Here is a 15,423-nt window from a genome sequence, read left to right as displayed (position 1 = left end):
AATGAAGAGGTCCTGCTCGAGTAGACAAGCGTATGACTGCGTTGACAGCTGCTCTATGGAGTAGGGACTGTTGTCGAGCCGCAGCCGATGCCTTGCCGAAGTGGCCGACTCAGTAGATATTGTTGGCTTATGAGAAGTGCGAAGGATGATTGCCCGCCAGCTTGAGCCTAAGGCGCTACAGGCAAAGGCATGCGAGAATGTCTATCGCGCCTGGGTTCTTAGCTGTTGTGTGTAGATTGGATTCCATGCACCTCATCGCCCGCATGTTACATCGGTCATACAAGACTTCTGAGTTTAGGACTGCAGGGAGATACCTGAAATGGTAACAGTCTTAAACAAAACATCTTGGAAAACTCTCTACTACATCGTCTTTGGTGACGCCGTCATATTGAACGTTCTCCTACGTGTGGCGTCCCAGCGTCAGTGTTCCCTCTCTCGCCTCTCCACTACAAGTCCTTGATTCGCCGGAAGCCGAAAGCCATGAGTCGCTGAGATTCGTCCAAGCAGTGAGCAACGAAAGTGTATCGTATCTTCAGCGCCAAATTTCCACTCTCGAATTCTCGTCCTGTGACTTGCGGATCGCATATCCTTCGGTATGTTATCTTACAGTTCCCGGAGCAGACGTCTCAACCTCCTTTCAATATGAAAGAAATCCCTATGATCCTGCTCCAACCCTCCCTTTCGTACGAGGGCTTGAACTCATGTCTGTCGTAACTACAACGACCACAAAGCTAACTGAAACGTAGAGCCGGAATGGAGCACCGCAACCCCGAGACCAGAGTCTGCTTCCGATGCCATAAACCGGGCCACATCAAGGCCAACTGCACAGCACCTCTACCGCCGCCGCTGCCGCCGCTGCAGCTACCACCTTTACCTACAGCTCTGTTGGCCAATGACAGTGCAACGTTCCTGGCCCGCGTTACGGATGCCGCTCTTGCCAGATACAACAACGGTGAGGGCAACATCAGTAACGTTGTGGCCGCGATACAGGCGGCTCTAGCCTGTTCGAGCCCACGCAGAGATCCAGGACGGCGTGTTACGAAGGTAAGCTGTTGACGCCTCTCCACTCGTTCTCCGACTCATTCACATGGTCACTTGAGCTTTACATGGATGTAAATTAACAGTCTACTGTCAGGCTAGCGAATACCCAACGGCTGGCAGAAGAGGAGGTCGCAATCGAGGAAGGAGAAAGGAAAAGAAGGGCAGGAAGGCTGACGGGAAGGGTGGCGATCGGACTGGGGAGGAGAGAGAGTCACTGGATGGGCGTATAGGGTCGACGGAGAAGGAGGTAAAGGGGAAGAAACGGCTGGATGTTCAGCTCGATGGCAAAGAGGCCGCGCTTTAGGAATAAGGAAACGCCTCTGGAGATGTCAGAGTTCGTGATGCCGCTTCGAACCAGTACCGAGGGAACTGACACGTTCTGCCCTGCGTCGGGCTGATCCGTGCGGAGCCTTGCTGCCAAACTCATATAGCTTACATATACCATGAACCTGCATATCTCTGTATGCCATCAATTAGTATCGGAAGTTTGTATTATTGACCCGGTGCTTGTCGTTCGGCGGCGTTTGTGGTCGAGTTACTCTGTCATTGCATACGTAGCAGCGCTCTCGTGAATATAGCCTATGTACGGGTGCTGCTGGAGGCTCTAAGGGAGTGACACGGGATGTCGATCACGAATGGGCAACGTTGGAGCAACGTTGGAGCAACGCTTAGTGACCCGACTAGCATAGCAGTTGGATTGCAGGTCCGATTTCCTGCAGTTGCTCTGCTTTACACTAACAATTGCCATTGACTGCACCAACGCTCTCGGCCGCACTGACGCGGTATATCAGTGTGACCACTTTGATGACTGCACCTCATGACAGTGACTTCTTGCTATCTGCGCGTCCCGAAGCCCACCCAGTGGGAGACTTTTGGTCCTTGAGGCTGTCGTCTCGTATCGTCGAAATTTGAGGTTGGTGTCGTGCCAAGGCATTATTTGCTCCCGTTCTCGAAAGACCAAGGTTCCATGTCAACCTACTACATACCTAGGTAACCACTCTTCCAACTCCTCCTTGCAGTCGAGCAGCGAGAGTTTACGTTGGAAGCCTCCGCTTCTACATCAGCCTGTGTCGGCATCCACTGGGGCTGATGAATACTTGGGACGAGGACCTTGGCTTTGTGCAAGTCCTGCTTTAGGCCATTCGCACACTGTACTGAATCCACCAGCAGAATGAGCTTGCATTGAGCGTGTAAACGTTGTCTTCTACTGGTCTCCGCTGCGGATCTCAACAGTACACCCTGCGATTGTTCGCCTGTAGATTGAAGCGGTCCCGGTACTCCTCCAGGAGTCTTCGAGACACACTGTCAAGCCAGGGCCCAACACACATCTTCTGATACGCTCTGTTACGGAGTTGAGAAGCCATGGTAGCAAGATTTTATTGTGGAAGTCACTCCATTATTGGCGCGTGTAGTGTTACATTGTATATTGTAAAGTCCGCCTCCAGATCCACAGAGAGCTCGACATCTGCATCCCGGTATACAAAGATCCCCGAGTGATGAAGCCCATCCCTACGGATCTGGTGGAGTATATGGGCCAACAAGACTGCCAGCATCTTCTCCGTCTAGGGCGGCGTGATCTATTGAGAGCGCACGTCGACTTCCGCCATACGGAAGAGGACCGAATTCTGCCCAGCGCAGTCACCGTGCGTGGGATGCTTTGCCTTCAAAGTACGCTGCAGTTCCGCCGTGGAGGGGTCCCTCGACGGCCTCTTGCCCGTCTTGTGGAGACGATGAGTCCAGGAGGCGGCGCATTTTCCTGTTGGCGGTGAGCAGCTTGGATGCCTGATCGCTAGAGAGTGGTAAGTAGGCCTGAGTAGCTCCATACTGTGACCAAAGAGTCCTTTAGCCTGCACTTCTCCTCTTTCTGGGAACTCCAAGGAAAGCGGCACTGTTCACCGGACTCCGAACTCAATAGCAGGGATGTCCAGGTGAGGTAGCGCTTCGTGGCACGCTTAGAAGAACAACCGCACTGGCGGCGCGAGACCTACGCGAGCACGCAAACGAGTTGTACGCTGTGAACGCGCTGCATCTGATTGCGCGAGCGAGAGATGCTTTGACTAGGCTACGGATGACTCGATGTTGGATCATCCAAGAGACGCCAAGACTGATATTGACATTCTCCTTTGTTCAGCCACAAAACTTGCAACCATCGGATTTAGCAATCTTTGAGTCCAGTTCCAATGTCACTTCATTCTCATTTCTGTACCAAACCTTGCTAGCCGCCGCTGAGTTTACGCACAGCCATCTCGGGTCCGGAATGTTCCAAGGCAGCTGCTCACAACACTTGCCCGCCTCGGAAACTCATCTGTGCGGGGGACGCGCCGTCACCCATATGGTTTTGTCTTACGGTGTCGTCCTAAACATCGATCAGCGAGTGTCTGTCAATGGGAAGCACTGACAAGCGAGTAATTGGACGTAGTTACGCTTGGCTTCGACGCCGAATCTTATCGACACCTGGCCGCCAGCCTTCAGTCGATCGTGGTTGTTCTTCAGGGACCCGAATTCCTATTCGCAGTCGACCATCATACAGCCAGCTCGGCAGCTGGCTAGCCAATTCAACCACGACGACACCTCGGCCCCAGTCGTTCATGTTTACGAAGATAACCAGCACAATCCGATCTCGCGCCGTAATCCGCTACAACTCCTCGCTCTGTAGAAACGCCCCTGGTTCTAGGCGTCCTCTGAAGCGCCGACAGACTCGAAGGACTTAGACAAGGAACATCCGGTGATTATTGACCGATTTCATACGCCTGTCTCAGCCTGTTGACGATTTTTACACCCATCTGAGTGCCTCGGTAGTGTTAAGGAGGATGGCCATTTTGAGACTGCGGAATTTCTCCTCGATAATCAACCCTTTCACGTATATTGGTCGGTCAGAAGGTTCAGGGCATTGGCTTATGAGAACTCGGCCTTTTCATGATCCCCAGCCAGGTTACTCCGGTTGTTAAGGGATGCACAAAGCGCACTGAACATCCCGGCCACGGAAGTTTCTAAAGGGCATGCTTCATCAGCATAACTGAGACACGAGAAATGGGATCGAATGCATATCGTACACATCGAATCCTTCGAATCAAACGATGGAGCTTGTGCGGGACAACTGCTCCACATCAGCGAGGACGCCTGGGGGACTGTTGAGATTGAGCAGGTGTGCGTACCGGCTTCATTTCAAGAATTCTGGTGCTGCCGCGTTGAAGTCATTGTTAGGAAGGTAAAGCTTCCGCCTTGAGCCTCTTGCTTGAAGCCATTCGGCTTCCAACACCTACTTGGATGCAACAAATGATCAGCGGACGATCTCCAGTAGGACCAAGTGCCCATTTGGCGCGGAAACGCACGCGCTATTCAGCTAAGGGATGCTCGGACTGCTTGGATCCATCCAAAAAGAAGGCGCACCCCGGCCTGCGCCTCGACATCTGTGTCTATCACGTTTTTGCGCCCAAGCCATCTCCGCAACTTGGGGAATGATCACCTAGGGTCCCCAATCCGGCCACCTGCGCCAGCCGTGGCCAGCAAGAGTGTAGTCACTTTAGTCTTCTAAGGTTCCGGTCATGCAGTTTGAGTCCGTTTTAATGACTGTTGGTCTCTCGGCATTCCTCTTCCTGCCGTTTCTGGGGGCGCCACAGAAGACGTTCTTAGCGTCGGGTGATACTGCCACGGAGCATTTCGAGGACATCAGCTCAACGCGTCCCTCCCGCAAGAGTCTCATTGGATAGTCTCTAAGACTCTATACTCTTTTTCTTCTTTACTGCCATCTCTTGAGGATTCCGGGGTGTGTAAGCTGCTGGAACTGTGTTGAAGCCATATCAAGCTGTCTGGAAACTCTTCTCCACCTGGGTTGCTATGCACCAACCGTCTTGGGGCACGGGTTTCCCGATATGTCTTGTTACATTCTCACCGTCAGGGTGGTGCTGGTCTCCTAGTCGCTGCGCTATGGCTACCCTCTCCGCTTGTAGCATCCTTTGTTGCCCTGACACGGTTGTCCCATGCCCCTCGTGCGAGAAGGGCTTCACGCTGCTACTGGTCGTCTAGTGTTGCGTTACCGGATGGGAGAGCCCGTGTCAAGATATCTGTGGTGAGTGTGCCCAAGAAGTGCCGTCGCTCTCGTTGACGGTAGTCCTCATATCAAAAGACTTTCTTCAACCGCATGTACAGATGAGGAAGAGCTCCGTGGTTGTCACGAACGGCCTACAGAATATCAGTTGGTATATCCAGCTGTGGTTGTAGTATGTGAGGAACCAGTGCCTTTGTCCTGCGCTGAGTTCTAGTAGTTTTGACATCGTCAAAGGGAGTCTGCAGTCCCTGCAGAGGCGCCATAGAATGCTTCAATAACCTTAAGAAGGAGCACCTGCTGGACCATTGGGGATAAGCGCTTTGTATGAGCTATCGCCGCAGGCGTGCATATTGTTGCTGTGCTGGATGGGCAGCCAGGTCTTGGCATTGACGATGTGGTCAAGATGTAGGCGATATGTTTTCATCCTTGCAACGCACACCAACATCCAGCGGAGTTGAAGAGACAATCAAGAATCTCGAACATCGTAAGGCAAAATCAATTTGGAATGTAGGATCAATTCTTCTCATTGTCAAGCACCGGCGGGTCCTTTCGAACAGGGTTGGATCTATTGTCTTTCCACTTCAGGACGAGGGTCAAACACAGTAACAGTTACAGGCTCGGAATCGTAACAGCATCAACTATCTGGCTATGCTTCAGCGGCACCACTGGTCCACTGGTATCAATCGTACCGTTCAGGGACTTTACAGAAGCGGCCGTGCCGCCTCCCTGAGCCGGTTTCTCATCTACGTCAACTCACTCAAGTTTCTTATCAATGACCACGTTGATCTTCCCGTACTGCTCAGCAACAATTCAACGGTGCTTGTGGTATCTGCCGGAGGCCTCTGCCGCTAGCCGAAGCAGCATGAGACCTTGCCGACGCCGAGATCAGTACCGATCTATTTGCAACATCACGCTCACCAACGGCTGATCGGTCTCGTAGCAATAGAAACAAGTTTCGCTGTCAAGGACACAAACATCATCCCGTTTCGATATTGGTTATGTTTCAGAAGCAATTTCAAGAGATCGAGCTGTTCTTCCTTCCAACGGCGAGACTTGGACAGTGACATCGACAAGATACCATGGCCTTTTTGGGACCTCATCATAACATCTCTTCATCTTCGATATTTGCAACAACCGCTTTACGGCAAGATATTTCAGCTGGCGGGAACCCCCAAGCTAACACTCTGACCATATAGGGGCAACATTGTCCCCCGCGCTGCCGTCTCCACCACCACCACCGAGCCCGACCCGCCCATCGCGCCCTTCGGAGAACAGTAAGTGACGACACTTTCAAGCCCTACCCAGCGCAGAATGGGCGAGCGCTGAAAGTCTACGGATAGCACGGCGTGGTTTTCTATCGTCGGCGGTGCCCCCATCCCCGCCCGTGATCCCCGCGCGATGAGGTGGTTGGGAGAGGCGGTGGGCGGGGAGGAGATTGAAGGAGAGACGGAGGGTGCGGTGGTGGGCGGGGCAAGTCTCTAAACGCAGATGATTGTAGCATATCACTGAATTCAAGCAGTTACCGGAGGCGGAGTTCCCGGTCGGAGAGGAGGTGTAGGAGGCGGTGGTGGGGCTGAGTAGGCTCTAAATTCGGATGATTTTGGCATATCACTAACTTCATCCAGGTGCTTGAGCCCAGCATTGCGGCTGGGTCTCTGCAGCATAGCATGGAGTTCGGGGCCGGCGCGCCTACTTATGAGGTCGCTTGTCTTCGTCGTGGTCGCGAATCTTCTTCTCGCTGCTGATTGCATGCTTGTATGACTTTTGCCAACATGATAAAGCCCTTTCGACGTCCGAAACTAACATTTTGACGATATCTAACAAGCCAACGCGGGAGCATGGACTTCATATCCGTTTCCAGGCAGTCTTCTGCCATTCCTAGGACGAAGGTCAGGCGTTTGATGAAGGCTGAAGCTTAGTACTGCTGAGCGCCTTTATACATCGAATATCTACAATCAAGCAGAGAGAGTTCCAACCTGCTCCTAGAGACGATCGCTCAAAGTAGCTGAGCAACGCAGAAGATGCTGAATGCCATACAATCTTGCACGTGAAAGATGTTGAGATGTTGAGGTTCATCAAATATTGTAAACAGCCTGGCTCGGTCACGTGCTGGGCCTCTGGGCCTCTGAGTTCCTATCGATACGACCGTGACGCACTTGCCGACTTGTGGTTGCGAGCCGGATGACCCCGCTGTCAGCCATCTGCCACGATACTAAACAGCTTATCATTCGTGGACAAACAGTTTCGGAGGAACTACTGATGTCCTTCTACCCTCATCTACAGCACGTGTAGGAGTACAATCGGCTCAAGCCGGGTGTAATGCAGGGTAAATCTGTACACATGAGCTCCCGGTTCCCGGGCCAAAACCACCAAGAGTGACAAGAGCCCCGTTGCAGGACGGAGGAGCGCGCGAGATCATTGGGTCAGACACGCCCAGCCTCAAGCTGGAGAAAGCTCCCGTTGGCAGTGGCATGCGCGGGCGGGTGTGACTGGCTGACAGCTCACTTCCCCGCAGAGTACAAAGGTACAAGCAGGCATGCCGGAAGAGGAGGTCTGGCACCCCTTCAAGAGGAGGTGCGGCTGCTCCTCACGATCGGCGACCTCGCAGCTTTGTACAAGTACCTCGAGATTTTCCAGGGTATCGCGTTGAGCAGACCAGGCGTTTCTATTGCCTGCTCGCTGCGTCGCGCATTCCACTTCAGATACCGATCTCGCATCCGTTGAGCACGGTGAGGCACCAATTGGGGCTTGGCGACCCCGGCTTCGCAGGTAGGCAAGCTCTCACAATCTCACTTACCTGAGTCCGGGTACCTTCGGGATGGTGGTATTGGACCTCTCCGATATTCTCGGAGACGTGTCTCTCAGGTCCGGGACTATAAGTCGCGGCATCCCCCAAGTCTGCCAGCTTGCTGGTGGAACTGTCTGCGAGCCTGCCAACTGTCAGCAGCCATACTAATCGCGGATCAAGCGGTAGTAACACCTATTATCACACTGTTTCCAACACGAGCTCGGATACTGTTTTCCGTCTCCGCCCCGTCTTCCTCTTGCCTTCGCCGACCTCACCTAACCCTCCCTAAGCTATGTCCGCCGGCTCGTCCGCAGTCGAAGCTATGGCGAGAAAGTCCGAAGGAGCGCTGAGCGCTGCAAAAGACACTTTGGCGGACGCACCCGCCGTCATGAAGTCCGCTGCCGAGAACCCGAAGCAAGCCACAAATGACTTCCTACACACACCCTTCATGCGAGGCGCACTGCCCTTCATCAACGGCGGCCTAGCAGGCATGACTGCCACGACCGTCATACAGCCCATCGACATGATAAAGGTGCGGCTGCAGCTAGCCGGCGAGGGCGTCAAGACTGGTCCGAAGCCGACGCCAATCACCGTAACGCGGGAGATATTGGCGTCGGGAAAAGCGTTGGATCTGTATACCGGGCTTTCGGCGGGCTTGCTCCGCCAGGCCGTCTACACGACTGCGCGCTTGGGCTTCTTTGACACGTTCATGAACAGTCTGGCGGCAAGGTCGAAGGAGAAAGGAACCACTGTCGGCTTCAAAGAGCGGGCCGGCGCGGGACTAGCGGCAGGCGGCTTGGCGGCCATGGTGGGAAACCCGGCGGATCTCGCACTCATCCGCATGCAGAGCGACGGCCTCAAGCCGAAGGAGGCGCGTGCGAACTACAGGTCCGTCATTGATGCGCTGATGCGCATTTCCAAGACCGAAGGCGTTGCGGCGCTTTGGTCGGGCGCCTATCCGACGATTGTGCGAGCCATGGCATTGAACTTCGGACAGCTTGCGTTCTTCAGCGAAGCGAAGAACCAACTGAAGGGTTCGTCCATGTCGTCGAGGAGCCAGACATTGACTGCGTCTGCCATCGCGGGCTTCTTCGCGAGTTTCTTCAGCTTGCCATTCGATTTCGTCAAGACGAGACTGCAGAAGCAGACAAGAGCGCCCGATGGATCTCTGCCGTACAAGGGAATGTTTGACTGTTTTAGGAAGGTCGCGAAAGACGAGGGTCTTTTGAGGTTCTATCGTGGGTTCTCTACCTACTACGTTAGAATTGCTCCGCATGCGTAAGTCTTGATCCTCACCCGGTGATCCTCGTTACCTCTGCTCTATAGGCGAGCGTCTTGAGGAGAACAAGAGCAGGTTTGCTGACTCCCCGTTCTTAATAGGATGGTGACGCTCATCGTTGCCGATTACCTTGGCTTCCTGACCAAGTGATTACCTGCCATAGCATTGTCACAGTTCTGTTGACGCTTCCGTCCTTTGCTCCGAATCGGGGTTTCTAGCAGGGTCCAGCCATTTGATGCGTGTTTGTTGGAGGATTCGTTGGTGGCATGTTCTTGAATATCCTTCGAAGGTCAATGTGGCGACATCGCACTGCGTTTTTCGTGGCCTCAGGCGCCTTTTGAATGGCTTACTTGGGTTATCTGGCGTTTGAGACTCGTCCATATCTTACGGTGGAACAGTCGATTACGAATGTCAGATACCTCAAGATATAAACCCGCGATATATACAAAAATACATGAACTTTTGTAGAAAACCCTGTCACGAAGATGGCAGTAGCTTGATGGCCTATGCGGTTTAGTGCGCTCCGGTTCAGCGGAGTGGCGCGACCTTTCCGAATCTGCATCCATCATGGATCCAGCTACATTCGTCGACCCAAACCTTACACGGCCAGACCTGCTTGTGCTGAAGAACCTGTTGCAAGATGTGGAGCGGATCGAAACCACTGCGAAGCGACTAGGAGCCAATGGAGTCGACTCAGGGTATACCAGCGCTGTAGAAGAGATTTCTGTCTCGAAAGGAGTTCAGGATGCCGAGCCTCATCATGGTAAAGATATTCCCTAGAGCACCGATTGTATTGTAAACTCACACATACAAGACTCCGTTGCACCACTCAATGCCTCTCTTCCTAATGACGAGAAGATCATTGAGGCTATTGAAGCCCTGAATGATCCGATGCACGAAGACTTCGACCCGACAGTCTTCGTGACATGGGATCTGAAAGATATCAAACTGCCCCCGGTGCTTGATCGATATGTGCTGCGGCCGTACATCACCTGGGCGCGAACGGTCGTCCGTAAAGAGACCGATGTTGTTATGTTGACGCATCTAATACTCTACTTCACGACGTCCGTCCCAAGCGCACTCTTTCTCTACTATCGTTTCTCCTGGCTGCATGGTGTATTGCATTGCCTAATGCAGGGATGGTATGTCGGCACCTATACCCTCATGAGGCATCAGCACATTCATATGAATGGAATCCTATCGCCAAGGTATGTATGGCTGGACTCGACTTTCGCATACGTTCTCGATCCGTTGATGGGACATACCTGGAATACGTACTACTATCACCACGTCAAGCATCACCATGTCGAAGCCAACGGCCCGGATGATCTCTCTTCCACTCTCCGGTACCAACGGGATGATCTGCTGAATTTTCTGCACTACGTCGGCCGCTTCTTCTTCTTCGTCTGGCTGGATCTGCCTCTGTATTTCCTCCGTAAGGGGAACCCGTCCATGGCGTTGAAAGCAGGGAGTGGCGAAATGGCCAATCTTCTGGCCATGTACCTGCTGGCGACTTACCTCAACCTCCGAGCGACAGTATTTGTGCTGATAGTACCCCTCTTACTACTCCGGATAGGTCTGATGGTGGGGAACTGGGGTCAGCATGCATTTGTCGATGATGTTGACCCGGACTCGGACTTCCGATCAAGCATTACTTTGATTGATGTCGCTGTAAGTTACTCTGCAAATCAACTCTCAGCACCCTGGAGTTAACGCATGATGCGCAGAGCAACCGTTTCTGCTACAACGACGGTTACCACACCTCGCACCACCTCAATCCGCGCAGGCACTGGCGAGAACACCCTATTGCTTTCCTTAAGCAGAAAGACCGGTACGCCCGGGAGCAGGCGCTTGTCTTCCGCAACATCGACTACATTATGATCACCATCAAGCTGCTGCGGAAGGACTATATGCATCTTGCCAAGTGCCTTGTGCCTATTGGAGATCAGGTTGGGATGAGCTTGGAGGAGATTGCGGGGATGTTGAGGACCAAGACAACGAAGTTTACGGAGGAGGGTATTAAGGAGAAGTTTGGGAAGAAGTAGGGGTGGGCTTGCTTGGTGCTATACATGAAGCTTGGAAGGTCGTTAGGGTGGGGGTCGGGTCTTGAAGCGCTCTTTGATCGGGTCAAATTGTAAGAGTGCTGAATACTCACCATAGGCGGATGCCAAGGTACCTTCGTTCTCGGGAAGCGAGGTTTCATAGAGGTAGCGACTATGGAGACCTTCCGTTACTGCTTGGACTATGATATCTCTTGAACCACATCATCTCGTGATCTACTCAGATGAAGTTATGAGTTGCTATAACGCTACCTAGATAACGTATGAATGTCCGCACACTATGAGGCTTCTCCAGGGTAAGCAAAACATGCGGTAGCATCCCAGCGCAAGGAATGTTTTCTACAGAGCAGGCAAAATCTGTGGTCATTCAGTCATCTCATCCTCCGGACTCCCCAGATCAAGAATTGTAGCCGTGCTCCGTGGCGGTACTCCGCTTCCCCTTCTAACCACGCCGCTACTTTCCACCTTCGGCATCACACTCCTCCCTCTCCGCGGCGTCTTGCGCTGAAGATCATCAATGTCCTCAGCGGAGTCACTCGCAATCGACTCAGCCTCCCCAGCAATGCCATCACCGTCCTCCTCATCCTCATCTTCTCGCTGCCGGCTCTGCTGTATCCGCCTAATCTTTCTCACAAGCAGCTGATCAACCGCCACATCATTAGCCGTGAGCAAGGTCGAGCAGCCAGGGACGGGACACTGCACATGCGCCACCACCCCCCTCCGCCTGTCGAGCGACCCAGCCTGACGGATGAGCGACAATATCGCCTCCCGCTCAAACGTATGCGGACACTTCCGGCTCGTGACCGGATCGACGAACTCCTTGAGTGTAAGCGGACACTTCGTGCTGATCCGTTCCCGCTGAATCGCAATATCGTCATCACTATCACCCTCCGCCTGCGTAACTTGGCTCCTTAGCGTAACCCCCGGAGCCGGGGCCCCAGATTCCGGGAACCAGGTATGCGGCGCAGGCAGCGGCGGCGCGTCTTCGCCGGGGTGCTGAGCATCGTGCACAAGGCGCCGGAAGGAGACGTAGGCCTGGTTTTGGGCGTAACGAGCGCCGCGGGGGAGGGCCTTGTATTTCTCGGTCCCACGCTGCAGGCGGTCGCTGAAGAGTGCGGAGGCACCTTGAAGCCCCGGGGTTGAGGTGGCGCCGGGTGCGGTGGGGTCCCAGTCTTCGTCGTCCTCGAGGTCTGAGACGTCGGTGCCGTCGTCGGAGCGGGGAGGGCGGGCACGGCGCTGGGACCGTTGCGTCGTGCGCTGTGTGCTTTGGGTTATGGACTGGGCGGCCTGGCTGCGTGCGTGGACGAGGGCTTCTTGGACGCAGGAGACGGCTTGCTGGCTGTCAATTATTTTGCGGATGCTTTCTTCCATGCGCTGGGTCATTTTGTCCACCTTCTGCCGCATCTCTTCCAGCGCCTGTTCGGTGTCATGGTCCGCGCCATCGTCGTCCCCGTTTTCGGACTGGCGACGGCTCTTGCGCCGTCGGTGGCGGTCTTGCTTCTCGGCGTAGCGGTCGTTGACGAGGCCCGCGGCATTCGTGACACTGCCGTTTGCGCGGTTGAGGTGGCTGGTAAGTTTGGCGAAGGCGTAGGTGGTTTCGAGGTTTGCGAGCTTGCGCTGCGCGGCGGGGTTTAGGGGGTAGGATGGAGGTTCGTACGCTGGGAGCTGGATGGTGCCGGGTCGGGTTTGGGCGGAGGGTGTTCCTGGCATGACGGATTGTCTTTGGCGGGAGGCCATTGTGTGTAGTTGGCGATAGATATGCTGCGGCTTGGGGCTTTCGAGACACAGATTTGAGGCTGAAGATGGGAGACGCGGAGCGCGTCGGAGTCTAGCCCGCTTTGGCGATGGCGCGTTGGAATCGTAGAGGATATGAGTACTACTCCGTATGCTCGCGGTAATATGGAGTTGCAATTTTCTGTAGTGCTCTGGCACCGTTTCGACCACAAAGCATGCGAGTCGGTGTTGTGAATGGGCCATACATCAATTTGCAACAGTCTGCTTGCGGCGACAAGCTCTACATGATCATATATACCTCCCCTCAAGGAGAAGAGGTTAATGCAGTAGCACCTCTTTCAAGTTATCCCAAAACCCCAGGTCGTAGATGTTATCCAGTTCAGCTAGCCGCCAACACCGTCGCCAACTCCCACTTACCACCCCACTGGATGTCTCATCATCCGCAGCGAATATCGGCGGGGCCCCATCTCTAGTCCTGATAACAATCTTACGGCTCCTAAGTGGCCACTCCACGCCTGCCTCGTCAGTCTCCCCTCCCACACTTTCGACCTCCTCACTGTCCTCCGCACTATCGCGAGTCCCCACCCAAACGACTCCGTCGCCCATGTCATCCCTCAAATCTGCCCATTTCCCAGACTCATTGGTTGTCATGCCCGCCCAGATAAGGTAGATGTGATAGCACAGCAGCCCTGCTGGCAACGGCGCAGTCAGCAGCGCAAGCAGCCCGACGCCCGCTACGCTCAACCCACCGACCATCACCGCCGCGCTCAGTGCGTCAAGCCAGTCATTCATCCGCTGCACTGCTGCACGATTGAACGTGGTGAATGCACCGTCCGCGGAACCATGGCTCGCCGACGGTCGCCGCGAATACCATCCCGCCTGAGAATCACGGACCTGGGGCCGGAGAACTCGGTAAGAGAGCGAGGCGCCATAGGCCAGTAGGACGGCGGTGCTTAGTAAGAGCGCGAGGAAGTACTTGTAGTTTCCGCGCCCGAGACAATTGTTTACCCAGATGCAGTGGTGATCTGCGCGGGCGACGCAGGTGCTGCAGATCGAGCAGTGCTTGCTGCGGGCCGGTTTGGGGAAGTGGCAGGTGCGACAGATACGGTCAGGATGGTAGAGTATGTGGTCGTGGGGGTATTGGAGTTTTTGGGAGGCGTGATTAGCGGAAGTGATGGCGGGGGAGCGGGTGTTCGAGAGGTAGGTGAAGGCGTAGGGCGCGACAACAACAGGTGGGATTAGGAGGCGGTCGGTTAGGGAGAGGCGGGACCAGGTTTCGCGGATGAAGAGGAAGGCGGAGATGGTTGTGAGGCCCAGAAAGAAGATCTGGTGAGTTGATTAGTTTGGGTATATGGGCTGGTGGTGCCCTGTGTAGCCGACATCTGCTGCGGAGACCGGACTTACAATGACGAGAGGGTGTTTTTCATATAGGAGATAGTGTGAGAGGAGCGCGCCAGAGGAGGAGAGTCGTCCGCCTGTCAGACGCGCATCGAGGCGGCGGAAGAAGTTGGGCGTGTGAGTCCATATCACGCGGTGGAGGAAGCCAATTGGCGTGTGTCTTTCAACAATCAGTGGCGCGGACCTTCGAGGCTGACAACTCAAGTTACCTCAGTGCTGGGAGGCGGCCGAAGAAGGCGATAAAGGTTAGAGCAGAGACGGTGAGGACAAAAAGGGCGATGTCACGCAGGCTCCCCATTTGGTGTGAGGATGAATCTGGGGTCGAGCGTCACCGCGGGGAAAGGCGGGAGACGGTGGCCGTTGCGAGAGCCATACCTAGGTAGCTTCTGACAGAGCTTCCATGTCGCGACACTCGAACATCACTGCATAGTTTTTGCTGTAAACTGCTTCATACTCGGCCATCCATCAGCTTCAGGAGAAGAGGTGACAACTCACTCACTACCTTGAGTAGACACGTGCAAAACCGCCAGAAGCACATGATTCCGCGAAACGCGTCTTGACGCGTCAAGCTATCAGTTCTACAGCGCAGCAGCATACACGCCAGCAACACGATCACTACGGCACTATGACAGACGGTCGCGCGCGCATCACCTATGGCGACCTCGACGAGACGATCGACGTCCGCGGCAGGCTCTTCGAAGGCCTTAAGTTCTGGATCGCTCAAAGATGCCCGCTGCGGAACACGTTCGTCGATATGGTCAAGAACAATGGCGGTGTAGTAGTACCGCTTGAGAAACTCGCCGACTACCTCATCGTAGACCATGCGCGTAAGGATACACCGCCGGGAGGCATCTCGTACCGCTTCATTGAGCAATCCATCAAGGAAGGCAGGCTGGAAGACCCCGAAACACATCTTGTGGGACAGCCAGTAGGCACCGTTCGCGCTGTCGGCTCAGTGCAGCCGAAGAAGGGCGGGAGGACCCCGTACACCCAGGCGGACGATCTGGAGCTGTACAGGTGGGTCAAGGGGTGTGAACGGCAGGGCTGTAGTGTTCTTGGCAATGAGATATACAAG

The 15,423-nt window shown here is 54.4% G+C and overlaps 6 protein-coding genes across 6 annotated transcripts; 4 read left to right on the top strand and 2 right to left on the bottom strand.

Moving 5' to 3' along the window:
- Positions 1–642: 642 nt before the first annotated feature.
- Positions 643–1,345, top strand: W97_09105 (uncharacterized protein; the record flags this gene model as incomplete). Its single annotated transcript, XM_007786969.1, has 3 exons — positions 643–683; positions 747–1,044; positions 1,136–1,345. 3 exons carry the CDS (start codon positions 643–645, stop codon positions 1,343–1,345), a joined length of 549 nt encoding a protein of 182 aa, XP_007785159.1.
- A 6,824-nt stretch (positions 1,346–8,169) lies between these two features.
- On the top strand, positions 8,170–9,306 carry W97_09104 (mitochondrial 2-oxoglutarate/malate carrier protein; the record flags this gene model as incomplete). The annotated part of the gene is made up of 2 exons (XM_007786968.1): positions 8,170–9,155; positions 9,258–9,306. 2 exons carry the CDS (start codon positions 8,170–8,172, stop codon positions 9,304–9,306), a joined length of 1,035 nt encoding a protein of 344 aa, XP_007785158.1.
- A 417-nt stretch (positions 9,307–9,723) lies between these two features.
- On the top strand, positions 9,724–11,201 carry W97_09103 (uncharacterized protein; the record flags this gene model as incomplete). Its single annotated transcript, XM_007786967.1, has 3 exons — positions 9,724–9,919; positions 9,971–10,827; positions 10,884–11,201. 3 exons carry the CDS (start codon positions 9,724–9,726, stop codon positions 11,199–11,201), a joined length of 1,371 nt encoding a protein of 456 aa, XP_007785157.1.
- Positions 11,202–11,579: 378 nt separating this feature from the next.
- Positions 11,580–12,953, bottom strand: W97_09102 (uncharacterized protein; the record flags this gene model as incomplete). The annotated part of the gene is made up of 1 exon (XM_007786966.1): positions 11,580–12,953. One exon carries the CDS (start codon positions 12,951–12,953, stop codon positions 11,580–11,582), a length of 1,374 nt encoding a protein of 457 aa, XP_007785156.1.
- A 315-nt stretch (positions 12,954–13,268) lies between these two features.
- W97_09101 (uncharacterized protein) lies at positions 13,269–14,646 on the bottom strand (the record flags this gene model as incomplete). The annotated part of the gene is made up of 3 exons (XM_007786965.1): positions 13,269–14,276; positions 14,355–14,508; positions 14,558–14,646. 3 exons carry the CDS (start codon positions 14,644–14,646, stop codon positions 13,269–13,271), a joined length of 1,251 nt encoding a protein of 416 aa, XP_007785155.1.
- Positions 14,647–14,973: 327 nt separating this feature from the next.
- W97_09100 (uncharacterized protein) lies at positions 14,974–15,375 on the top strand (the record flags this gene model as incomplete). The annotated part of the gene is made up of 1 exon (XM_007786964.1): positions 14,974–15,375. A coding segment is annotated over one exon (402 nt), but the record flags the coding sequence as incomplete, so codon positions are not given.
- Positions 15,376–15,423: the final 48 nt, after the last annotated feature.

Source organism: Coniosporium apollinis (assembly GCF_000281105.1).
Source record: "Coniosporium apollinis CBS 100218 chromosome Unknown supercont1.82, whole genome shotgun sequence".
In the NCBI taxonomy this organism is placed as follows: domain Eukaryota; kingdom Fungi; phylum Ascomycota; class Dothideomycetes; genus Coniosporium; species Coniosporium apollinis.
Note: the sequence above shows the minus strand (reverse complement) of the source record. Positions and strands in the feature narration are given on the sequence as shown.